The sequence below is a fragment of the Mesocricetus auratus genome, unplaced genomic scaffold, assembly GCF_017639785.1.
Source record: "Mesocricetus auratus isolate SY011 unplaced genomic scaffold, BCM_Maur_2.0 Super-Scaffold_4256, whole genome shotgun sequence".
In the NCBI taxonomy this organism is placed as follows: Eukaryota; Metazoa; Chordata; class Mammalia; order Rodentia; family Cricetidae; genus Mesocricetus; species Mesocricetus auratus.
The window spans coordinates 30,939,587-30,966,795 of NW_024429182.1; the positions used below are offsets into that span (position 1 = coordinate 30,939,587).

The 27,209-nt window shown below is 38.1% G+C and overlaps 1 protein-coding gene across 3 annotated transcripts in view; it reads right to left on the reverse strand.

The window, feature by feature from the left end:
• Positions 1–27,209, reverse strand: part of Ric1 (RIC1 homolog, RAB6A GEF complex partner 1) — an 89,333-nt gene that overhangs the window by 31,347 nt on the left and 30,777 nt on the right. Inside the window, exons 2-7 of one of the 3 annotated variants that reach the window (XM_040745755.1) lie at positions 20,611–20,774; positions 12,229–12,336; positions 7,274–7,416; positions 7,018–7,154; positions 4,903–4,994; positions 3,723–3,811 (exon numbers count right to left, since the gene is read on the reverse strand). In XM_040745755.1, the coding sequence (XP_040601689.1) occupies positions 3,723–3,811; positions 4,903–4,994; positions 7,018–7,154; positions 7,274–7,416; positions 12,229–12,323 (556 nt within the window). In that variant the 5' untranslated portion in view covers positions 12,324–12,336; positions 20,611–20,774. The remainder of the gene's footprint in view (positions 1–3,722; positions 3,812–4,902; positions 4,995–7,017; positions 7,155–7,273; positions 7,417–12,228; positions 12,337–20,610; positions 20,775–27,209) is intronic. The other 2 variants (XM_013115045.3, XM_005063707.4) reach the window with 2 other exon arrangements.

Sequence of the window (27,209 nt, forward strand, 5' to 3'; positions counted from 1 at the left end):
TGATGCCAACCTCTGGCCTCCACACACACAAACACACACATGGCATACACATGAGAAGACTATGATGAGGAGCAGAATGCACACAGGCCAGACAAACTCAATAGACCTATAAAAATAAAAACACAGTAATTAAGTGTAAAACTCAGTGGGCAAACTAAGTAGAATATTTGACAGTAGAGAAATTTAAAAATTTTGAAGCCAGGGTAAAACGATGTAGAAAAAAATGCAGCAAATATCTACTTAGAGTTCCAGAAAACAAGACTTTGAGAAAGACAATACTCAGAGGTGATGACTGAGAATTTCCTCAACAGTTGAAAGATTTGAATCCCCACAAGTCTCACTTTCCAGCAGTATTGAAAAACAGAAAGCCAGGACAGGCAAGCACTCTACCAACTGAGCAATATCCTCAACCAGTGGAAATCAATTTAAAACCAGCAATGTGGGTGTTATTTCCCATCCAATAAGTGTACCCCTTCCGTTACCATAAAAATGCTTAAAAATCAGAAAATATTTTCTACTTGTGGGTACTTTTTAGAAAATGACAATGATTTGTTATGACAAAATATTCATTAAATAGGTTAGATCCAATTAATAAACACAAATGTTGGCATAACCTGCATAAAAATTGCAGAGACATTAACATGGAGTAAACCAAGAAAGCACGACAGGGGGACGCAGCAGGTCTTAATGTGCTTTGTATGCCGAGATGCTGCTGAGACAGAATCCAATAGCTAATGCCATCCTCATCCCTTGCCCATTTCTGCTAAAAAGTGTAGGACAAAGCCACTTCAAGTTTGTCTTGAAGCCTAACAGCTACAAGGCACATTTATGGCCAATTAGGTAAGCAGAAGTTGGAGTGGACAGGTCACTCTGGGAGACTTTCTCTGTTTCCCCGCTTTAAAGGAAAACATCATTATATGCCATTTGCTTTCTTCCCAATGCAAATGCAGAAGCACAAGATGGGACTCAAAAGTTATTTTATGACCATGAGGTAAAGGTCAAATAAAGGTCATTAATAGTTTACCTTTGGATTTCTTGCTGTCTGAAAAATAGATCCTATTTAATAGTGATAGTACATATTTTTCTATTAGTTTTTGTCAAAAGCATTTCCATTGACAGAGTGCATTTAGTCCGGTGACTAGTAAGATTCACTAGAGTTCATAAAGAATGTTCAGTTTTGCCCACTGCTATGCACCCAGCCTTTAGAACACTGTCTAATATGCAGTTGTTACTCAGTGAGGATTTGAGAGAATAAACTGAAACCAGGTAGAGATTACAGAAAAGTTTAGACAAGAAAAACAGAGGCTAGGACGGAGAGAGAGATGGCTCAGTGGGTAAGAGCACTGGCTGCTCTTCCAGACTCCTGGATTCAATTCCCAGCAGCCACAGTACAGCTCACAACTGTTTGTAATTCCAGTAATTACCTTTACACCAATAAACATAAAATAAAGTCAAATAAACTATATAAAAAGAAAAATAGAAGCTGAAACTAAGTGAGAGGCAGATAGAGATGAAGGGATAAAATGAGGCTCCAGGAGCTTCTTTCATGGCACAGAAATTCTCAGGTCACATTTTTTTTTCACATCTTAACAATATTTATTCAGAACATGCATTATTTAAAGTTTGTTTTTATATCTTGTCAAGTACAATAGTCCCTCTTATCTGTGGCTTCAGTTTTCACACTTAACAATTACCCAAGATTAACTGTGGCCTGACAATTTTAAATGGAAAAATTCAGGAAATAAAAATTCAAAATTTAAGTAGACAAGCTGTTTCAATACAGTAGAGCTTTGGGTTCAAATAACCCTTGTTTTTGGTTTTTCGAGACAGGGTTTCTCTGTATTGCTTTGGAGGCTGTCCTGGACCTCGCTCTGTGACCAGGCTGGCCTCGAACTCACAGAGATCCACCTGCCTCTGCCTCCCGAGTGCTGGGATTAAAGGCGTGCACCACCACCGCCCAGCTAACCCTTGTTTTTCTTAATGAGGCACAATGGTGGGTGTTGGTAACTCTACAAGGTGGGTGTTATAACAAAATGTTAAAGTTTTTAAGGAGAGGAAAAAAACTACATGCTGACTTTTGCTAAAACCAAATCTTCTCACTTGGGATGGCTGCTATAACTCAAGGCCAACCTGGGCTAAGAGTTTCAGACAGCTAACATGTGAAAGACTTCTCTTTAAAAAATCTTCTCATGTGAAACTGATGAAAAACAACTTATACTGGTTTTCCTGTCACACCTCAAATTGCAAAAATTTTGACTCTAGTATATAATAATTGCACTATTAAAATAGAAGAGGCATTAAACCTACTGGTTTAAAATACAAGCAGAAAAACACAGATTGACCTTAAGTAAGCCACCCCTCAAAACAAATTATGAGTCATTTCTTAGATATTACATGATGACATAGAATTGAAAACAGGTTTACATTGAAAAACTAATGTGTGTGTGTGTGTGTGTGTGTGTGTGTGTGTGTGTGTGTGTGTGTAAATGATAGAGAGAATAAGTTGCTATATTTGCCAATGGAGAAGAGGCTGCCAAAATTCTTATAGAGTTGAAAAACCTGAGTTAAGAGAAAGGGACACCAGCTATAAAAAGTCTCTTCAAATAAGATGTGAAATGTAATCACAGATTAACTTGTACTGTGATACTTGAGGGCTTATTGTTAAAATCAGGTGTAGTAGACATAGGCAAGAACCCACATACTCCAAAAAATTTTAAAAAATTTGAGAGAAATGTAACATTAAGTTACAATTGTTCTATTATCACTTATTTTTAAGGTTTTGGATATTTTAACTGTGCTGTTTATAGAACACACTGTGACAGTTCAATACATGCATACACTGTGATGACTAAATGACCATCTTCACCATCAGCTTGACTAGACTTAGAATCACCATGGGAACACACCTCTGGGTATAAGTGAGGGTGTTTCCAGAAAGGACTCCTTGAGGAGAATGGGCAGCACCATCCTATCAGCTGGAGGCACGGACTGAAAAAAATGAGGCACTAAGTTGAACACCAGAACTCACCTCTTTCTACTTCCTGACAACAGACACACTGCAACCATGTGCTGCCTCACGTTCCTGTCACCATGTTCTCCCCCTCATGACAGGCTATATCCCTTAAACTATAAGCCAGAATAAACGCTTCCTTTCTTTTTCAAAAATATTTGTATGTGCACGGTGTTTTGCCAATATGCAGTGGACCACTTTCATGTCTGATGCCTGTAGAAGCCAGAAGCATCTTTCTTCTGTAACTGAAATTACATATGGTTGTGAGCCACCATGTGGGAGCTAGGAATCAAACCCAGTCCTCTCAAAAAGCTGCAAATGTTCTTAACTGCTGAGTCATATTTCCAGCTCCCAAATTTTCCTTTCCTAAGTTGCCTTTATAAGGTATTTTGTCACAGCAATGAGAAAAGTCACTAATATACAGGGTATCTCTTCTTACGCCTAATTTATTTATTTTTTCTTTTTTTTTAATTTATTTTTCAGTTTAAATTTAGATTAGAAACAAGGTTGCTTCACAAGTCAGTTCCAGGTCCCTCTCCCTTTCCCTCCCCTCCTCCTGCTTAAGCCTAATTTATAAGCAAAACTTTACGACACGTGTAAGGGAGAAACACTATCCAAGTTCAGTATTTCCTACTGTTTCAGCATCCACTTGGAGGCGTGACAGTGCTGGAACGGAAACTCACAGGCCAAGAGAGACATTGCAAACACTTACCAGGATACTGTTTCGCTGTTAGCTCTAACTTGTGGGACAGCAGCATGGCTCCAGTAGTGTTATCTATCGTATAAACTTGCACGGAACCACTGTGAAAACAATACTTTTAGTGAAAATGACAAAAATAAAGAGAAAAGGCATTATCATGGGAATCCATACTCTACTGACAGGTGTACAAAGTAGAAAACTATTTTGTAAGTAATTAGAAGTCACGTCATCAATCTAAAAAATGCATAGGTTACAATCTATTCATTCCCTTTCTACATACTGTAGGAATTCCTGACATTTTCCACGAAACACATACATTGTTTACTATATAATTCCAAAACAATGGAAACAACCTGAACATGGTGCAACATGAAGAAGGAAAAGTAAACTGGCATAGTCACACAGTAGCATTTTTATAACACTGAAAGAATTGACTTTAACAATATGCAGTAACATGGGCTGCAAATACAAGTTTGTGTTTCACACAGATACCGTCCTCTTCAACTTGCTTTAGGAAACAAACATAAGTTTGTATATCTATAAAGTTCAGATAAAGGGGAAACAAGGACAAAATGCACTCATGACCATACTTTCTTAAAATTCTAAATAAAATACAGCAAATAAAATCTGTGAAAATAAAATTTCCCTTCTTTTTGTGGCCCTGAATCCATTTTAAAAGAATTTATTAAGACTGTTGTGGCCCTCACTATGTAGCCCAGGTTATAATCAACAGCCTCAAATTCCTGATCTTGCCTCAGCCTTCTGAATGTGAGGGTTATAAACATGTATCACAATGCTCAGATTTCAATTTTATTTTAAAACTCCATTATATGACTTATAGCAGAAAACTGATTTTATATGTAAGCTTTAAAAGTATTCACTAAATAAAGTTACATACTCATGTGAAAAACATCATAAACAGTGATATCTTAAAGGATTAACAATTAAGACCCTAAATTTTAATTTATTCATTCCTTTTTATTTGTATCTCAACTTTCTACAGTTTGAAACATCTTGCTTTTACAAATTAAAATGTTTAGCCTCTGAAATCTGTTCTTTACCTTTATTTCTAAATAAGAAAACAACTTTATATTTTTATATTAAGATAACTGATAATTATGGCAGGCATAATCAAGTCTCTAAGCATGTTAACATATGTAAGTTTAACTTAGAGTCAAAGTCTCCATCTCACCTTGCACAACCAAATGCCATCAGTCGGTACTTGTTATTTACTGCTACACATGTCCCATCAATAACATCTTGTGGCCAAACACCATGGAGTTGCTACAATAAGAGTTAAAAATTTAAAAAGTGTTCCCCTAAACTTAGTTGTAGTTCAAATAATTCTTATTCAATAAAGATTCAGTTTAACAAAGTATCACTTGGTTTCACCTGCATAAGAAATCTCTCACAAAGACTATCTTCTAAGTATTTTCTCTCAAGAAGCATAAAGTAGTAAAGAAAAAAAGAGGGAAGGTATTAATAAATTTTAGAAGTTGAAAAGCACACAAATGGTAAAGAATGCTTAGAAATAGCTTACACTACTGGGTACACAAAAGGTCTGAGAATTTGGGTGTCTCTAAAAGAATGGTAGAGTTGGTTCAAAGTCTAGTTAAGACTTGGGTCCTTTCTGAGCGTATCCCCAAAGTGAGTAGCCAACAAAGACTCAACTTCCACTCCCATAGAAGACTGAGCATTTCTCCTTTGAGAAGAACAGTAAACATCAAAGAAAAGCCCAAGTTTATATGTTGAACCTGTTAGCTTTTAACTCTTCCAAAACTCAAACATCAGAATATTGAGGTAGTCAGGTGTAGGAGTGAACCCCACAAAGCTATCCGCCCATGAGGGCGGGGACATGTATACTGACACAGGTAGATATAAAAGGAAGTGAAAGAAAAAGGAACCTCCCTTTTCTCCTGGAAGCCAGCCACGCTTCTAACTCCTGGTTTGTGCGACTCTCTCTCTCTCTCTCTGGTAAATAAATATATTGTTTTCCTATAGCATTGACTATCATTAATAGTCAGGAATATATATTCTCTGGAAGGGACTTCAGGACTCTTTTATAAAGAACACTAGAGACACAAAGGGGAGAGGGAGAAAAGGGAGTAGAATAAAAGGGGGGACTTAAAGATGGGTAGGTGTTCCATAAAGAAATCACCTAGTCAACAAACCCCATGATGAAGATCATAGGGAGAGGAGCTGGGATTGACATGTCAAGCAAGCTTTTTTCTAAAAAAATGTAATAAAATATAATGAAAAACAAACAAACAAAACACCAAAATCTACCAAAACAGAGAATAATGCCATTTTATTTAGGGTCTTGAACAGCAGCAAAAACTACACACTTACTATCTATAAATCAATAGGTACAAAAGAAGATATAATTTAAAAAAGAAAGAGACTCCTTGGGATGATGATGATGAAAACATATAAAATACATCTTTGTTAAAGGTGTATAGTAGTAAGCAAGCAGTCTGGAGAAGACATCCAGAAAGCTCTAACAGAAATTTCTTAAAGAAGAAAATTAAACAAACACCTAATGATTTAAAGAATGAAGATGATACTAACGCACTGACAGTCGGTTTGGGAGTTAAGCGGTAAGTATTTAAAGAATAAGCTAATGGAGGGCTAGGTGAGAACTCAGTAAAGTGTTTACTGTGCAAGCATGAGGATCTGAGTCTGATCCCCAGAATCCATGTCTTCACCAGGTTTAGTTGTTATGTACTTGTAATCCCAGCTGTAGGTGAAGACAGGTGTGTCTTTAAGAGTTGATGGCCAGCTAGTTTAATCTACTTGGTAAGCTCTAACCCTGTTTCAAAATCAAGATTGACAGTGACTGAGAATGCCAGCCCAGGTTGTCCTCAGGCCTCTACAAGCACACAACCTGCACCTATACAAACATGCATGTGTCATATGCAAAGGCACACATATCACACAGAATTAAACATAAAAATAAACATTAAAAATAAAGAATTATTAACTGTCAGTGGAAATAAAATAAAAATCTCCAGAAAAGGAAAACCTAATCATTAACATATTTTACAGTTTGGTATCAACAAAATTTACAAAGTTATATATAAACAATGGCTAATAACCTCACTAAAACAATAACTTTATTATAAAGGTAAGATTATGAGTGTGTTGGGGTTGTAGAAGACTGAAACACATAGTAATTTTCCATAGCATAAAGTCAATAACCCTATAACTATCTTACAGTTTGAATAAAACAGTATGCAAAGAGTACATAGGATTTGATAACAAAGCAAAATTAACATATGCAAAATAATTCAAAACACACAACCCATACCTCTGCAGTAAATCTACTGGACACTGGTGTAATAAATCCAACTTTACCATCATTAAACACAACAGCAAACCCATCAAGTGTGGCACAGTATTCCATATCTTTAATGTGCACATCTGCAAAGCCGAGGAATGAACCTACTGATGAAAAATACAGAAGAAGAGTAGGGTTATAATAAACTATTATTTCATATACTTGCATAGTACTACCATATGCCATATATTAAATTGGTTCTACCTCATATAGAAAGTATAACTACCTCTAGATGATTGAAGATCTACTGAAAATGGTACTGTAGACAGATTGATAGCTTTTCTTCCATTTGTCATTCCTTCCCAATGAATAAGATGAAGAAGACCATCAGAGGTTGCCACAAGGAGATCTTCCAGCACAGACTGCAAACTGGAGGAAGCAAGCAACTTAAGTCAAATAACTTTTAAGACAGCACACTGGGAAAGCAACGAGTATAAATATAACTGCTTTCAAAAAATGCTTTTGCAAGCCAGATATGGTGGCACACACCTTTAATTCCAGCAAAGGTAGGTGGATGTCTGTAAGTTCAAGGTCAGCCTGGTCCACAAAGTGGGTTCCAGGCCAGCCAGGGTTATACAATAAGTCCCTGTTTCAGAAAGAAAGAAGAAAGATAGAAAATGCGCGCGTGCATGCGCGTGGAGAGGGAAGAGGGGGTGTCTGAGAGGGGGGGAGGGATGGAGGAAGGAAGGAAGGAAGAAAGGAAGGAAGGAAGGAAGGAAGGAAGGAAGGAAGGAAGGAAGGAAGGAAGGAAAAGATGTACAGACAGTGACTGAGCTTCTGCAAGCAAGGTCAAAAACTTAAAACTCTAATTTTGAAGCCAGCCTGGTCTCCATTGTGTAATTTCCAGGACAGTCAGGAATTACACAGTCATACTGTCACCCAAAACAAAACAACAAAAACAAAACAAAATGACAAAAATTTTAGCTTTAGCTAAATGTCTTAGCAGACTATTAAATCCTTACTAAACACTGTCTATAATTTTAATTATAATTTTAATCTAGATTTAGAAATTGAAATATTGAGGCAACAAATTAAAGAATAAGGAGTTGGTATAGCATGACTGATGACACTGAATAGGAAAAATAGACATAACTAAATAAAGATGGCAAACTGAAATTACAGAATGCACACACGTAACAAACAAACCTCTAGCATTGTCTAATAAAGTTTTCAAAAACAGGAATTCTTTACCCGTACAATCTGATAACAGTAGCCACATGCAGTGACAATATACCTGAAAATTAATAGAGCTCAAAAGCTCTACATTATAATAAACAAAGCTGCAACAACTGACAAGATACACAGATAGGAAGATATCAACCAGAGGAAAAAGAAAAAGTTCATCAAGCAGGGTGTTGGTGGCGCACGCCTTTAATCCCAGCACTGGGGAGGCAGAGGCAGGCGGATCTCTGTGAGTTTGAAACCAGCCTGGTCTACAGAGCGAGTTCCAGGACAGCCTCCAAAACAATACAGAGAAACCCTGTCTTGAAAAACCAAAGGAAAAAAAAAAGTTCATCAACAATATATAAACTATACAATCCCAACATTGGATTAGCAGATAATGATTTAAAATAATTGTGATATAAATGACAAAGAATCTATGTGACGGCTGAGAAGATAGCCCAGTTGGTAATGCTTGGCCCTTGCAGGTTTGGGAGAGCAGCCTGGGTAAAGCCAAGATCATGCAGTTGTCGGTCTGTTCCTCACTCTCTGCAACACTCTCTCTGGGAAGGCCAGATTCTGTTCTTCAAACAAGCATAAGAATCTGAGTTGTGACTCCTAGTACCCACTTAAGATGTCCAGGTGTGGTGGCATACACCTGTAATCCTAGTGCTACGAGTGTCAGGAGTAGACACAGGTGGATCTCTGAAGTTTGCTGACCAGCAGTCTAAGCAAATGGTTGAGGGCCAGGTTCAGTGAGTGACCCCATCTCAAAGCAATATGATGGAGCAAAACTGGGGAAGCCCCACATGTCAATCTCTCTCTCCTCCTTCCTCCCTCTCCCCCCCCCCACCTACATGAAAAGATACACCATTCACCTAATCCAATTAAAAGTAAACAAACTTTTTAAACAATGGCTAATGTCAGTTGATAAAAGTAGTGAATATTTCTCTAAAAAGTTGAAAAATGGGCCTTGTCCCAAACCACTCAATTGCCACTAACAATTAATTTTTAAAACAAATGGTAAGCCCAACAAATTAGGTCTTTTCACACTGTACTGGTTCTTACACTACTCTGAATCTCATCCTTAGTTCTAAGTACATATAAAGGATACACAAACACATTGTAGGTGTGTTTTGAGTTACTCTGCTGCACCGCTGCCTCTGCAGATTATTCATTTCTCAATTGAGGATGCTGACTGAGTTCTAAATGGTTTTATTAATATGATTAGTAAGGAATATAATGCATGTAATCACATGCTGTCACATATAATTTGAAGTAGAATAGTGTTAATGATTAACAAATTGTTAAAACTCATAATTACAAATTTTTATCTTTTAAACATTCTCTGTATTCAAGTAATAACAAAAGATGGATGTTTAGTATTAATCTTTATTTATTTATTTATTTTTTTGGTTTTTTTGAGACAGGGTTTCTCTGTATTGTTTTGGAGGTTGTCCTGGAACTAGCTCTGTAGACCAGGCTGGCCTCGAACTCACAGAGATCCGCCTGCCTCTGCCTCCCGAGTGCTGGGATTAAAGGCGTGCGCCACTAACGCCCGGCCTTAATCACTTTTGCTCCTATAAGCAACATTATAACCACTATTCCCAATTTTAATTGATTACACTGGCTGTGATAATAGAAAAAAGCTGATTATATAGTCTTTCAGTGTCTTCTCTCTTCACAAATGTACAGGGAATTTCCAAGAAGTTTATATTAGACTATTAATAGTTTTGTTTGAAATGTAATTCTTTCTTTGGAAGTTTATGAGAAATCTAAGACTCCCAACCACTTAAATGTGCAGAACCTACTCTTACACAGGTGAAAGTTCATTGTCTTGGTTGGGGCTCTGCTATAACAAAAAAGCAAGTTGGGGAGGAAAGGGTTTATTTGCCTTCTACTTCCTCATCACAATTCACCATCAAAGAAGTCAGGACAGGAACTCAAACAAGGCAGGAACCTGGAGGCAGAAGCTGATGCACAGGGGTGCTGTTTACTGGCTTATCCCCACGGCTTGCTTAGCCTGCTCTCTTATAGAACCCAAGACCATCAGTTCAGGGATGGCAGCACCTACAAAGAGCTGGGTCCTCACCCATCAATCACTAATTAAGAAAATACCTCATAGGTTTGTCTACAATCCAGTCTTATGAAGGCATTTTCTTAATTAAGGCTCCTTCCTCTCAGACGACTTTAGTTTGTGTCAAGTAGACATAAAACTATCCAGTACAGTTACACAGTTGGAAGCAATTCCTCCCTTCCCTTTAGTGGTGCTAGAACTTGAACACTGAACTACGAACATGGTGAAAACATGCTCTACTACTGAGCTACATGTCCCAGAGATTCTTTTTGCAAAGGCTGTTTTTCTATCCTATTTCCATGTGTTACATGGTGAAAACATGCTCTACTACTGAGCTACATGTCCCAGAGATTCTTTTTGCAAAGGCTGTTTTTCTATCCTATTTCCATGTGTTACATAGCTTTACCACCAGGTGGAGGCATAAAACCAAGTTGGGTTGCTCTATCTTGTTTGGTACCCACATACATTCAAAATTCCTTCTGCATCAAGTAATAGTCTATTAAAATTTTACGATTTTACTTTTACTCTGTGTGTGTGTGTGCGTGCACGCGCATCCATGTATACACATATGGAGGCCAAGTTGTGCACTGCTCAATCACATTCCACCTTACTTCCTTGAGAAAAGGTCTTTCACTGAACTGCAGCAAGGTTGCCAGCCAGGAAACCCTGGCTGTCTGCCCACCCCAGCACTGTATGCAACTACACTCATATGTTTAGGTGGGTGCTGAATATTTGAACTTGGGTCTCATGTTTAAGCAGCAAGCGTTCTTACCCACTGAGCCATCTCAAGTCATATTCTTGAAAATGCTTCCATATTGTGTAAATAAAATCTGAGTTGATCAGAAATCTTAAATCAACACAGTGAATATGCTAAACTAAATTTTTTCAGCTTAATCACATTTAAGCAAATAACAAAGACATTATTTTCCATGAGGTGATTAGAGAATAAGAAGACAGACTAAGCAGGGCAATGACAACAGCTCACCACTTGCATGTCCATCTTGCAGTTTGTTCCAGTGTTATTTTAACAAAAGAAACAATGCAAGAAGCCCTTTGTTAGGATATAAATCAGAAAGTTCTTTTAGACTTACAGTTATGTGTTCAGTCTTTATGTTTTCAAATTGTTTCACATTTATCATTTATGGAGTGCATGGGCATGCCATGGTGCATGTTTGGAGGCCAGAGGACAACCATAGGGATCAGTTCTCTACTTCCACCTTGTGAGCACTGGGAAGGTGACTCCTATCATTAGCCTTGAAAGCAAGCACTTCTACCCACAGAGCCACCTTGCTGGTCCCATGGCTCAACATTTTTTGAAAGATACCTAGTTAAAAAAAAACTCTTCCCCAAATCTGTCCATTAGCTTCTTATGTATTCTAGAACAACCAATTTGTGACACCTTTTAAAAACAGATATTCTCATTACTATACACACCTTGCTCTTACTCAACAGTTTATCTGGGGAAATGAGCCTATTTTCACAGCTGTACACTGCTCATATGAATCACATATGTGCAGAGGAAACGATATGCAATTGGCTGAAGTAACAACTAAAAGGTCAATCATGAACAATTAGGAAAATAAAATTAAACTGTAAAAATAACTTAAAAAAAATCAATGGGTACTAATAGATCATTGGTATTTTAGTATCTCTCACCGCTTGTCATACAATATTTATTCACACTAGAATCAGAAAACTTAATGTTCTTTCATGTCTACATGTACTTCCAAGAAATGCATGGAGGCTGTAAAAAGGGAGAGCTCCTCTTTTCCTCAACATATATGACTCTATCAGAATATTTTTAGTATGTTATCATATCATACAATCAAACAACAATATGTATATTTTGACATAAAACAATTTTCTTGTTGGTCATGTAATTAACCAACTACATGGTCTTTTGTGGTCAAAAAAAAAATTCAAATTTAACCACCATACCATACCTCATGATGGGTGCTTGCAAATCCAATATTTTCTTCATTTCTAAATTCAGTGCAGGGGCACAATGTTCTTCCTTAAAATGAGGTATCCCCTTCATTTGTGGACTTCCTCTAAGAGAAAAAGCACAAGGTTAAGACAAAGATATTAAATTTGCCCCTACTCTGTACTTAACTATACACTCAATTAAACAAACATAACAGAGAAACCAGGTATTCGCCCTATAGATTCACAAATAAAAATCAAATTTGAATTCTACCACAGTAGACACATTTATACACCAACTAGATATAAATATGCATGACTAATGTAACTTGTGTTGGGGACTGAGAGGAAAAAAGCAGAGGAAAAGAGGGACAGAGGGATGGGTGGAGGGAAAGCAAGGAAAATTAAGGTGAACTCTCAAGAGAACTAACATTCTGTTTAAAATGACTAAGAGAGCTTCCCTAGTTAGGAAACTACAGAGGAAATATATCATTCCACATGTAGTAGTATATGGTCTAAACTGTTCATTCATTTCACCTTAATCCACACCCTATCTTTGATTCCGATTCTCTGGGTATTTACCGGAATTAATGTAAGATTCAGGGATGTAATTAGGTATTCATAAATAACTTGGCAATAAATAAGAGAATCACACAAGCACACACATACACACACATCCATGGTGATTAATGGATGCATAAGGATAATGCTAGATGAATGCCAAGAAACTGAGCACACAGCTCTTTTTTTTTTTTTTAGTTAGAAACAAGCTTGTTTCACACGTCAATCCTCCCTCTTTTCCCCCCTGCCACTCGCTCCCCACCAGGTCCCCGAGTCCCCCACCCAATCTCTATTCTGATCTCCAGGGAGGGTGAAAGCTTCCATGGTGGATCTCCAGTGACTGTCATTTCATCCAGGGTAGAGCCTAGGCCCTCCCCCCAAGAGCCCTGGCTGAGAGAACATCCCATATTGTGGCACGGGTACTCAAAGTCTATTTGAACGCCAGGGATAAGTATTAACCATGGCCCCATAGATGACCTAGGCCTCCTCACTGACACCCACTTTCAGGGGGTCTGGGTCAGTCCCATGCTTTCCACACAGTCATCAATCTGGAGTCCAAGAGCTCCCCCTTGTTCAGGTCAACTGTTTCTGTGGGTTAAACCAGCCCAGTCTTAACTCCTTTGCCCATCAGCTCGCCCTTTCTGACACTGGATTCCAGAAGTTCAGTTCAGTGTTTGTCTGTGGGTATCTGCTTCTGCTTTCATCAGTTGCTGGATGAAGGTTCTGTTTCCCAGATTCTCTGGCAGTGGGATTGTATGCTGGCACTCCCCTGATTCATGTCTAGAATCCAAAAATGGGTGAGTACATACCATGGTTTTCTTTTTGTGACTGGGTTACCTCACTTCAGGATGGATTCTTCTAGTGCCATCCATTTGCCTGCAAATTTCAAGATTCATTGCTTTTTTCTGCTGAATAGTACTCCATTGTGTAAATGTACCACATTTTCTCTATCCACTCTTCAGTTGAGGGGCATCTAGGTTGCTTCCAGGTACTGGCTATTACAAATAATGCTGCTATGAACATAGTGAAACAGACATCCTTGTTGTATTAATGGCATCTTTTGGGTACATGCCTAAGAGTGGAATTGCTGGGTCCTGTGGTAGACTGATTGCTATTTTCCTGAGGAATCTCCATACTGATTTCCAAAGTGGCTGTAAAAGTCAGTACTCTCACTAGCAGTGGAAGAGTGTTCCCCTTTCTCCACATCCTCTCCAGCAAAAACTGTCATTGGAGTTTTTGATTTTAGCCATTCTGACAGGAGTGAGATAGTATCTCAGAGTTGTTTTGATTTGTATTTCCAGGATGGCTAGGGATGTTGAGCACTTAAGTGTCTCTCAGCCATTTTAGACTCCGCTACTGAGAATTCACTATTTAGTTCTGTACGCCACTTTTTGATTGGATCCTTTAGTGTTTTGGAGACTTGCTTCCTGAGTTCTTTGTAAATTTTGGAGATCAGCCCTCTGTCAGATGTGGGGTTAGTGAGTATCTTTTCCCAATCTGTGGGTTGCCTTTTTGTCTTGCTGACTGTGTCCTTTGCCTTACAGAAGCTTCTTAGTTTCAGGAGGCCCCATGTATTAATTGTGGATCTTAGTGTCTGTGCTACTGCAGTGATGTTCAGGAAGCGGTCTCCTGTACCAATTCGTTCAAGGGTGGCTCCCACTTTCTCTTCTAACAGGTTCAGTGTGGCTGGATTTATGTTGAGGTCTTTGATCCATTTGGATTTAAGTTTTTGCATGGCAATAGACATGGATCTATCTGCAGTATTCTACATGGCAATATCCAGTTATGCCAGCACCATTTGTTGATGCTTTCTTTTTTTTCATTGTATAATTTTAGCAATCAGCTGTTGATACATGTATGGGTTAATGTCCAGGTGTTCAATTTGATTCCAGTGATCTATCTGTCTATTTTTGTGCCATTATCAAACTGGTGTCAGGACTATAGCTCTAAAATAGAGCTTGAAATCAGGGATGGTGATGCCTCCAGATGTTGCCTTGTTGAACAGAGTTGTTTTGGCTATCCTGGTCTTTTGTTTTTCCATGTAAAGTTGATTATTGTTCTTTCAAGGTCTGTGAAGAATTGTGCTGGTATTTTAATGAGGATTGCATTGAATCTGTATATTGCTTTCAGTAAGATTGTCATTTTTACTATGTTGATCCTACCTATCCAAGAGCATGGGAGATCTTTCCATCTTCTGGTATCTTCTTTCTTTCTTTAAAGACTCAAAGTTCTTGTGATACAGGTCTTTCACTTGTTTGGTTAGCGTTTCCCCAGGGTAATTTATGTTGTTTGTTGCTATTGTAAAGGGCGATGATTCTCTGATTTCTTTCTCAGCCCTTTTATCATCTGTATATGGTAGGGCTAATAATTTTCTTGACTTGATCTTGTATCCTGCCACTTAGCTGAAAGTATTTATCAGCTGCAGGAGTTCCCTGGTAGAGTTTTTTTGGGTCACTTATGTAAACTATCATATCATCTGCAAATAGTGAAAGTTTGACCTCTTCCTTTCCAATTTGTATCCCGTTGATCTCCTTTTGTTGTCTTATTGCTCTAGCTAGAACTTCAAGTACAATATTGAAGAGGAATGGAGAGAGTGGACAGTCTTGTCTTATTCCTGATCTTAGAGGAATCGTGCTGAGTTTCTGTCCATTAGTTTGATGTTGGCTATTGGTTTGCTGTATATAGCTTTTATTGTGTTGAGCTTAAGTTCCTGTTATCCCAGATTTCTCTAAGACCTTTATCATGAAGGGGTGTTGAATTTTGTCAAAGGATTTTTCAGCATCCAGTGAGATGATGTGATTTTTGTTTTCAGCTTGTTTATATGGTGGATTACATTGATGGATTTTCCTATGTTGAACCAATCCTGCATGCCTGGGATGAAGCCTACTTGATCATGGTGGATGTGTTTTCTGATGTGTTCTTGGATTTGATTTACCAGTATTTTATTGAGTATTTTTGCATCAGTGTTCATGAGGGATTTTGGTCTGAAGTTCTCTTTCTTAGTTGTGTCTTTGTGTGTTTTGGGTATCAAGGTTGTTAAAGCCTCATAGAAAGAGTTTGGCAAAGACCCTTCTGCTTCTATTGTATGGAATACTTTGAGAATTGGTATAAGCCACTCTTTGAATTTCTGGTAGAATTGTGCACTGAGGTCATCCGGCCCTGGGCTCTTTTTGGTTGGGAAACTTTTGATGACTGCCTCTATTTCCTTAGGGGTTATAGGTCTATTTAAATTGCCTTTCTGTTCTTGATTTAATTTTGGAAAGTGACATCTACCCAGAGAATTGTCCATTTCCTTCAGATTTTCAAATTTTGTGGAGTACAGGTTTTCAAAGTATGACCTGATGATTCTCTGGGTTTCCTCAGTGTCTACTGTTATATCCCCCTTTACATTTCTGATTTTGTTCATTTGCATATTCACACTCTGTCGTTTGGATAAAGGTTTGCCTATCTTTTTGATTTTCTCAAAAAACCAACTCTTCATTACATTGCTTTTTTTTGTATTGTTTTCCTAGTTTCTGCTTTATTCCTTTCAGCCCTCAATTTGATTATTTCCTGGCATCTACTCCTCCTGAGTGAATTTGCTTCTTTGTGTTCTAGAGCTTTCAGTTGTGCTGTTAATTTTCTAGTGTAACTATTCTCCAGTTTCTTCATGTGGGCATGAACTTCCCTCATAGCACTGCTTTCAAAATGTCTCATAATTTGGGTATGTTGTGTCTTCATTCTCATTTAATTCTAGGAAGTCTTTTTCTATTTCTTCTTTGACCAAGGAATGGTGCAGTTGTGCATTATTCAACTTCCATGAGTTTGTAGGGTTTCTGCAATTTGTGTTGTTGTTGAATTCTAATTTTAATGCATGGTCTCATAAGGTGCATGGAGTTATTCCAATTTTTTTGTACCCGTTGAGGTTTGATATTTGCCAAGTATGTGGTTGATTTTTGAGAAGGTTCCATGTGGTGCTGAGAAGAAAGTATATTCTTTTTTATTTGAGTGGAATGTTCTATAGATGCCTGTTAATTCCAATTGGGTCATAACTTCTATTAGTTCCTTTGTTTCTTTGTCAAGTTTCTGTCTGGTAGTCCTGTCTAGTCGTGAGAGCAGGATGTTGAAGTCTCCCACTATAAGTGTGTGGGGCTTTATATGTGATTTGAATTGTAGTAATGTTTCTTTTATGAGTGTGGGTGCCTTTGTATTTGTAGCATGGATGTTCAAAATTGAAACTTCATTGTGGTGGATTTCTCCTGTGATGAGTACAAAGTATCCTCTTTCATTTCTTTTGATTGATTTTATTTTAAAATATAATTTGTTAGATATTAGGATTGCTACCCCTGCTTGTTTCTTGGGTCAATTTGATTGGAAATCTTTTCCCAACCCTTAACTGTGAGGTGTAATGTCTGTCTTTGAGGCTGAGGTGTGTTTCTTGTATGTAGCAGAAGGATGGGTTCTGTGTTCAAATCCGGTCTGTTAGCATGTGTCTTTTTATGTGCGAGTTAAGACCATTAATATTGAGGGATATTGCTGACCATTGATTGTTCATTCTTGTTTGTTTTGGAATAGTTGATGGTGGTGGAATTATATGTGGGTTTCCACTTCTTTTCTTTTTGGCTGTTGGTAAGGTGGGATTATCTATTGTGTATGTTTTTCTAGTTGTAGTTAACTCCCTTGGGTTGGGGTTTTACTTCCATAACTTTCTGTAGGGCTGGGTTAGTGGATACGTATTGTTTAAATCTGGTTTTGTCATGGAATATCTTGTTTTCTCCATCTATAGTGATTGAAAGCTTTGCTGGGTATAGCAGTCTGAGCTGGCATCCGTGGTCTCTTAGTGTTGGTGGAATATCTATTCAGGACATTCTGGTTTTCAGAGTTTCCATGGAGAAGTCAGGTATGATTCTGATAGGTTTGCCTTTGTATGTTACTTGTCCTTTTTCCTTTGCTGCTCTTAATATTCTTTCTTTATTCTGTATGTTCGGGGCTTTTACTTCCTTTTGTGGTCCACTCTCTTTGGTGGTCTGTAGGCTTCTTGTACTTTCATTGGCATGTCTTTAAGTTGGGAAAGTTTTCTTCTACGATTTTGTTGAATATGTTTTCTGCCCCTTTGAGATGATTTCTTCACCTTCTTCTATACCTATTATTCTCAGGTTTGGTCTTTTCAAGGTGTCCCATATTTCCTGGATATTTTGTGTCAGGAATTTGTTGAACTTAAGATTTTCTTTGGTCGATGAATCTATTTCCCCTAGTGTATCTTCAACACCTGAGATTCTGTCTTCCATCTCTTGTATTCTGTTGGTTATGCTTGTATCTGTAGTCCTTGACCATTTGCCCAGCTTTTCTATTTCCAGCATTCCTTCAGACTGTTTTTTTTTAATTGTCTCTATTTCAGTTTTCACCCCTTGCATTGTTTGAGTTGTTTCTTGTAATTTTTGCTTTGTCTTTTCCTCTCTTGCATTTGTTGAATTTTTTTGGTTTGTCTTTTCTTCCATTTCTTGGATTGTTTTTTCCTCCATCTCTTGCAATTCATGCATTTTTGGTTTGTGTTTTCTTCCATGTCTTTAAGGGATTTTCTCATATCCTCTTTGAGGGCCTCTATCATTTTCATGAAGTTGTTTTTAAGGTCTTTCTCATCTGCTTCCTCCGCAATGGGCTGTTCAGGTCTTGCGGGTGTAGATTCTCTAGTTTCTGGTGGTGTCATATTGGTTTTTCTGTTGGTGGGTGTGTTTTTGTATTGTTTTCTTCCAATCATTTCTTCCTGTGGGTGCAGGAGGAGTCTCTTCCTCCCCTAGTGGGTATGTGACCCCTTTCTAGTGGGTGGGAGCAGGTCCAATACTCTGGTGGCTTTCCTCTTGTGTTGATGGAGGCCGTCCTAGTATCGGGACATTGGCAAACTCTGGGTAGGCTGGGCCCTAGCCTCACCTGTCCTGTGGATATAGAATGGGACTTGGAAGCTAGCAGTCTCTGGGTGGGCTGAATCCCGTCGGGCTGGGATCCAGATCTACCATGTGCAGTCCTCAGGTCTCTGGTGGTTCTGCTCAGGTCACCAGATAGCAGGCTGGAGACAGGCCATGCTCACCTTGCCTGTCCCATGGGTGGAGAATGGGACTTGTAAGCTGGCAGTCTCTGGGAGGGCTGAATCCCATTGGGTTGGGATCCTGATCAGCTGAGCACACAGCTCTTAAAGACTACAAAGCTATCTTGACTTTATCTCCACATGGCATGAGTGTATGCTAATACCACCCTATTCTTCTGTAATGCCTATGCTGGGATTTAATAGTTATGTATCTATCTGTCTTTGGGTTTCTATTGTTACGATAAAAACCACGACCAAAGGCAACTTGGGGAAGAAAGGGTTTATTTTGCTTACATTTCTATATCACAGTCCATCATTGAATAAAGTGATGGAAGGAATCCATGGCAGGAACTAAAGCAGAAGCCATGGAGGAACGTTGCTTATTGGCTTACTCATGTCCTGCTCAGTCTTTCTTATATACCACTTGCAATGTGCTGTATAAGAAACTCTCCCACATACACCAACCATAAGGAAATGCTCTACATAGGCTTGCCTATAGGCAGGACTTATGGAGCTACTTTCTCAACTGACTCACTCTATCTTATGTCAAGTTGATATAAAACTAGCCAACACAGTGTCTTTTGTGGCAGCTATCCATCTTGTCAACAATAAGTCTGTTAACATCACTTCTCTTTCAATCATCTATAATCCTGCAACTTAATTTGTTAATACTACTACAGTTAGATGCAAAAAGTTCAACAAGAACTTTTGAGTTTTCTGGTTTTTGTGAAAATTACTTTGCTGCTCAGAAACCCACTTTGCTTACTTTTTGATAGTGGACTTTTAAATTTCTTTTTCACATATAAGCTTGATGGTAGCCCACTGCCATATTGTAATTGCAGTGACCAGGAACATTTGATTCTTTCTATGTATGAGAAGCTAAGCTAGTTGATATTTAACCATTCAGGTTTGTGAATAGCTAGTATGCTTGGCTAATGTGCTAGTTTCTAAAAAGAAAATGAGTGATTAATTTACCAGAGTCACATTTAAGGTGGTAATCATGCATTCTGTGGTCACTTTCCTAGGACATTCTCCACATCTAAGTGGTTTTAAAGCTAATTTTATTTTTCAAAGTAATGTCTAAAATTTAATAGTGTTGGGAGACTTACGAAAAAGGAAAAAACAAAAGCAGTCCCTGAAGACTCTGCTAAGAACAAGCCAATTTTGAAAAAGGCCCTAAGTTAAATTCTGCTACACATGCTTAAAGCAATATATTTCCCACTGTATCTTAAAGGCTTTGCACCTCGCCCTACAGTGTGTGTGTGTGTGTGTGTGTTAGGTGTCTCACTATGTAACCCAGGTCAGCTTCAAATCTGTGATTCTCCTGCTTCTACCTCCCAAAACGGTATTACAATCATATGCTACTATGTCTCAGTACATTCTTTGTCTTTGACAATACTAAAATTTGGCTGTTTTCACCAATTACACATTTTAATGCCCTTTCTTATGGTGATTTTGAAAATATCTTTTACATTCTAAGAGACTGGAACTTTTGCTGAATCTCACAGCCAAAGTTAATAAGTATATTTTGAAGTCATGTAAGGCTTAAGACTTCTAGCCTACTGTGTACTCAGTGTGTTTGTTTAACCTGCCTTTAAGAGAACAACTGAACAATCAACCTTACTTGTTCTGGATTTCCCATGAAGCCAACTTTTATAACCTAAGATGTCGCATAGCTACAATCCTATGTACTGTCCCATGCCCTTGACCCAGATAATACAGGTATATCTTTGCCAAAAGCAGCAGATACAGAAGTTGAAAGCAACTTCCTAAAACTTACCATAAAGGTTGAAAGCAACCATTTATGGTTACTGGTTGATATACAATGATGTTTATTATCTGCTTTGTAGGGATCAGTTGGAACCATCGACTTAATGCCTTGTAAAACTCTGTTAAAGATTTCTGTAAAGATCCCATTCCTTCTCCATGTCGGTGTTTTCTATGCTGTTCAATAAATACAGAGCAAAGCCCCTTATTAGGGACAGTAACACCACTCACAGACACCACATATTCATACACACAGCGCATACAACAGACAGATACACATGGGGACAGATACATAAAGACATAGGGACAGAGAGGTTCAAAACAGCTTAAGTCAGATCTCAGGCAGGCACAGATTCAGACTCATATAACAGACAGGGAATACGAAGTAGAGGATTCAAGTCTGGACTGGATCTTAAACAACTCAAAGGGAAAGTACCTTTTATTTCTTTCCTTAATGCAACACTGATGCATTATTGGTAACCGGATTAATCACTAGTGCATTATAGTTTGCACATCTTCCCTTCCACTGAAAACCCACCCTAAGTTTAGTTATGATTATTTGAATGAGTGTAAGTTGGAGGGTTTTTTATTGGAACACATAAATTTATCAATGGCTACACCACTCAAGAAAATGGTAACTTCTCTTCCAGGATTTTAAAACGTGTGTGTGTGTGTGTGTGTGTGTGTGTGTGTGTGTGTGTGTGTGTGTGTGTTTGAAACAGAGTGTGGGGTCTTGTGCATGCTAGGTAAGTGTTCTAACAGTGAGCAAAATACCTCTCACTCTCAGTGGCACTTCTATTTGCAGATTTTTATTTGTCCCTCCCCCATCAATATCAGACCTTTCTTTTTCTTTTTTTTTTTAAACTAGGTTCTAAACTTTCAAAATATACTTTCCATAAGCATGTGAACCTATATCACTGTATTGAGCAGTTGGCCTGTTCAATATTTGTGTAGATCTGGAATGGTCATACTTTGTTTCCTTAATATGTTAATGGGGTTTATGATATTTCATGCTCTTTTTATTGAACTCCTATTAAGTTGGACAATGAATTTCACACTAATCTATTTTCTGTTTTTTACTCTTATTTGTGCCTTTTGTTCTAGAATCATATACATGGTCCCTCAACTATTTCAGTTTCAATTATTTCAGAATCTTTTTACTGTCAGTTTTATTTAAAAAATACAAATATTTTTAAATGTTGGGTTTTTGAAGCATCATACAACAAAGAAATCTACATCAAATTAGTAACTCAAAGACACCAACTCTATCCATTAAATTAAAATGACAGTATTTAGGATAAATTAAAATTTTTCACTGTATCAACACTTAAGAGAAACAAGTCATTTCTAACATGCTGCTATAATTAAAACAACCACTCTTCAGCAGCAAATCTACTGCTTGCTTAAAACAACATAAAACTGATGGTGAGTTGATGCAAATATTCCACATCTGAGAAAAAAAAAACTTCTCATAAATTCTTTTTTTTTTTTTTTGGTTTTTACGAGACAGGGTTTCTCTGTATTGTTTTGGAGGCTGTCTGTCCAGCCCCGCCTCTAACTCACAGAGATCCGCCTGCCTCTGCCTCCTGAGTGCTGGGATTAAAGGCGTGCGCCACCACCGCCCAGCCGAAACAGAACAATCTTATATGTGCTTAAATAAATATTGTCCAGGTGAAAATTGTTCAAATTAAATGACAGTCCTTAGGTAGACATTATTATTATTATTATAACAGAGTAAATGGTCCCAAACTATCCATCCAGAAAACAAACAAAAACTGGACAAAATACACACACACACACACACACACACACACACACACACACACACACACACACACTATAGCTACCTGACAACAAGCAGAAGGATGATGATTTCAAGACCAGCTAAGGCTACAAACTTAGAAATTGTCACAACCAAGTAAAAGTTACGTTCCAGACTACTATATGCAGTGGAAGAACCCAAGCATAACACAGAAGTGTCACTAAGTTAAAGAAAGAAAAAAGATTAATGTTCAGGGAAACAGATTTGTGGAGCAGAGCAACAGAAAGATTAGAGTTACATTGAAAAAGAGCTCCAGAAATCCCTGTTCCCTTTACAAGACTAAGCTGTTCTTATGAATCACCATACCAAGTCAGACAAAGGATAAGCTGGTAAGGTTGGGATGCCCTGGAGGAGGCCTCTAGTTCTGACAGGCTAGAGTGGAGACCAAGGAAGACAAGTCTAAAGAAAGGCCATCCATCCTCACGAAGCACGTAAACAAGCCTCAAACTGGTCAGCAAGTTTTCCAAGTCACCTGCCACCCATAACAAATTTCACCATTATTTAAAGAAAAACCATATAACTCTTCAAATGGAAAACACGAAGATCAGGTAATCAACAATGTAGTATGATACCAGTATCCAAACTAAAGTAACTAGACATGTGATAATGACCCAGTAATTCTACACACAGCTATTTATTTACTCAAGAAATGTAGGACAAATGAAAAGTTGGATGGGATTATAATCTAAAATAGCAAAATTCACATTTTTAAATTTTTATACACTTCTCATTGTCTAGTTTTTAAAAATATAACATCGATCTCAGGTATAAAATTTTAAAGAGCGCTATGGGAATATATATGGAGGACTAGTGACTTCGTGAGTACAAAAGAGAGCAATAGAGTTGGGAAGAAATTTTATAGAATAAAACAGATGGTTGCTCTGAGTTCAAAAGCCAGGCCAGAACATTTGCTTACATAAAGAGATGGTGGGGAAGCATACCACCCAGAGCAAATAACAAAGAAACACAGAAATGTGACTTCCACCATATTCTACCTGTGAGAAATGTAGGCTCCAAATTCCATCCCAGGGAACTTGGACTTTTATTTTGTGACAACTAGAGAGCAATAAAAGCTTTTAAGAATAGCATTTTTAGGTTTCTGTTTTTGAAAAATAATGCAAAGGGTATATCTCACTATACAGGAGAGACTAGGAGAAAACTAGTGACTAGATAATTCTAGATGCACTGGAGAAGTACAGTCATTGAAACTTGATTACTGAAAATACAGGAAGTGAAGAGAAACAAAGAATCATGGTTCTCCACTTCACAGGATTACATAAAGGATTATAGTAACTGCAGTCAAGTTTGGTAAAGCAATACCAGATTTGGTTTGGCAGGTGACAATAGGTATGGTTTAAACTTCATGAATTTGAGGCTGCTAATGAACCACTTAAATTGATTTAATCATAGAAAGGTAAACTTGGCACTCAAGAAAGGATCAGATATATACCCCCCTACTTATATACTATACAGTTAAAGGCAAAGAAAGAGAGAGAGAGAGAGAGAGAGAGAGAGAGAGAGAGAGAGAGAGAGAGAGAGAGAGAGAAGAGAGAGAACGAAACACCTCTTGAAAGCACTAAAGCACTGCTCAAATATTATCATTGAGAGTGCTGATTTACCCCCACTGACAAATCCATGGAATAGATGGCATTAGTCCCATTTACTTATCAGATAAGTAAAATGGATCTTAAAACACACACACACACACACACACACACACACACACACACACACACACACAACCACAGCAGCATAATTAATCCTAAAACCTAAGGAAAACCATGAAAAATTTTATACAGGGAAAGGGCAAGCAAATTATGTTTAGATAGTTTAGAGGTAAATTATAAGTCCCAAACTAGCCAGGTGGTGGTGGTGCATGCCTTTCATCCCAGAACTCAGGAGGCAGAAGCAGGCAGATCTCTGTGAGTTCAAAACCAACCTGGTCTACAGGAGCTAGTTCTAGGACAGCCTCCAAAGCCACAGAGAAACCCTGTCTCGAAAAACCAAAATAAAAAATAAAAATAAAAAAGTCCCAAACTAAAGAAGTCTTGTTGGAAAGTAGGAGGCAATGAAAGACATATGGGAAATAAATATACGCTAGAAGGCTGAAATGGACTTTATAGACTGGCTGTGGTGTGACAGGCAAGGGAGACTGAGTCAGTTCAAGTGCATGATGGTTCTCTGTACAGAGGGACTGCCTCTATACTTTTCTAGGCTTAAATTACTTCAAAAACTATTCCATTCTTAGCTACTTCAGAGGTTGAGGTGGGAGGATCATCTGAGCCCACAAGCTCAAGGGCAAGCCTGGGCAACACAATGAAGCCTACCTCAAAAACAAACAAAAGTGAATAGTGCTGGGAAGATGACTGCAGGACTGGAGCTCTGCTCTTAGAGTACATGAATGGGGTGCCTCAGCCCATTAATCCCAGCACACAGGAGGCAGAGACAGGCAGATCTGTGCGAGTTTGAGGCCAGCCTGGTGTACAGAGCGAGTTCCAGGACAGCCAGGGCTCTGTTACACAGGGAAACTCTCTTGAAAAGAAAAATCCAAAAACAACAACAAAGAGTGCTAGCGGGTTCAATGTGGCCCTGGCTGTCTGGAACCCATAACACAGAACCAGCTATCACTGTTTTGAGGTCTCAAACAAACCAACCAACCAACCAACCAAAGCTAAAACCAACCAAACCTACAACTATCAAAGAACTCAAAAAAGAGTACACGAGACTTAATTTGTTGAAATTATTTTCATTATGAAGAAATAAGCAATTTTAAATCTCTTAGACTCATATTTAAATATAGTTAAGTAAACCAATTTCAAAGCTAAACATAATTATTTCTAATTTATCCACAGCAAAGTTTCCATCACAAATTTCACTGCAAATCTTAAAATATATATAAAAAATTAAAGCCTTCAGAAAGTCTACATATTGGTAAAGATAAAGAGATATTTTAATATAGGGTGGAATTTATAAAGATACTAAAGATAAACAAAGTGCCAAAGAATAAATGACATTTGAAATGAAAGGAGTTATTTAACAAGACCGCCATCATTGTTGAAGACTCCCTGCATCTATAAGAATGCCAGAAACATTAGGTAGAAACTGCTAAGGATCCTGGAGGCACCCAAGCTGTATGCTCAGTTGGAGTGTAATGGAAAATGATGTGCAACCTGAGGTTAAGATGCTGTCATGTAATACCGGAAAGCTGAGATGCTCTGGAAATACAGTTTATGTGATGAACTCCTAAGATGTAGAGAGAAGAAACAAGAGACGGTGCTACTTCTATAATTGAAGAGACAATTAACTGCTGGCCTTTATTATGCTGCCTCTAACTTGGGAACTATTACAGACCTTTCTCCCTTTTTGTCCTATTCTTTATTCCCCAAATCTTAAGAAGTAGGAGATTGCTGGATGTGGCACAAACAGGGTTGAAGTATATGTAGTATCGGAGGCTAAGGAGTATGGACTGTGGAACTGTAATATGGCCATGTCTGAACCCAGGCTCTGGTCTATGACTGCATCAGCTTGTGATGATGGGTGGCTTTTCTAGGCAGCAGTTTGCACAACATATGCCTTAAATTATATAAGCGCTTACCATGACATATGTGGTAACACTACTAAAACCACTTTCTTCACTCTCCTCTAACCATTATATGATCGCAACTTTTCAGGTTTTAAAATCAAGAACTCCTAACCAAAAAAAGGTAATTTTGCTACCTCTTTTTTTTTTAAACAAATGATTTCTTCAGAAAACTTACTGAAATAAGTATTCTAGAAAGTACTAGAGCACACAAATACACAGGAGACTGTCTAACAGAACTGTATTTGTACCAATAGTTCATAGAGTAGTTACTATAAGTTATATTCTGTAAAAGATTATGTATATATTTTATTTTCTATTTTTTTCTTAGCTTACTTTAAAAAACACTTTTTTTTAAAAGGTTTTTGAGACAGGGTTTCTCTGTATTGTTTTGGAGGTTGTCCTGGAACTAGCTCTGTAGACCAGGCTGGCCTCGAACTCACAGAGATCCGCCTGCCTCTGCCTCCCGAGTGCTGGGATTAAAGGCGTGCACCACCAATGCCTGGCTAAAAAACACTTTTTGAGACACTCATACATGAGGACTATGTCTACATCACTCCTGCTACTGTCTTCCCCCTTCCAACTCCTCCCATGTCCCACCCCCTACCAAATTCACAGCCTCTCAATTATTATTGTTACATATATAAATACACATATTCTGTATATACAACCTATCATGTCTATTTAGCATTCTTTGTATGTACATGTGTCCAGGGCTGACACTATGCTGGAGCTTGTTCTTGGAGGAAACTGATTTCCCCCTTCCCAGCAGTCATTGACCACCTGTAGTTATTCATTTTGCAGTAGATCTGATGGAATTTCCTCCATCTACTTTGGCATGTCAACTAGTATTATTGTTACTGTTGAGAGTTCATGGGAGCAACTCCCCTGTCATGTCTACACTATCTAGCAGCAGACATCCTGGTTGTCCATGATGGTTGTTTTCTGAGTTTTACACATATTTTATGCTAATCATTAAATTACTTTTTACATGTAACAAGTTGTGTTTTACCTATGTGAAAATACTGATTATAAAAAGATGATATACCACATGAAGTGCTATGCTGGCTAGATAGAAAGAGTCATTTGGGAAGAGGGAATCTCTGCTGAGAAAACGCCCCTAACAACCTGGCCTGTAGGCAAGTCTGTGGCTGATGATAGATACGGGAGGGTGCAATCTAGTATGAGTGTGCAACCCACACGGAGGTGG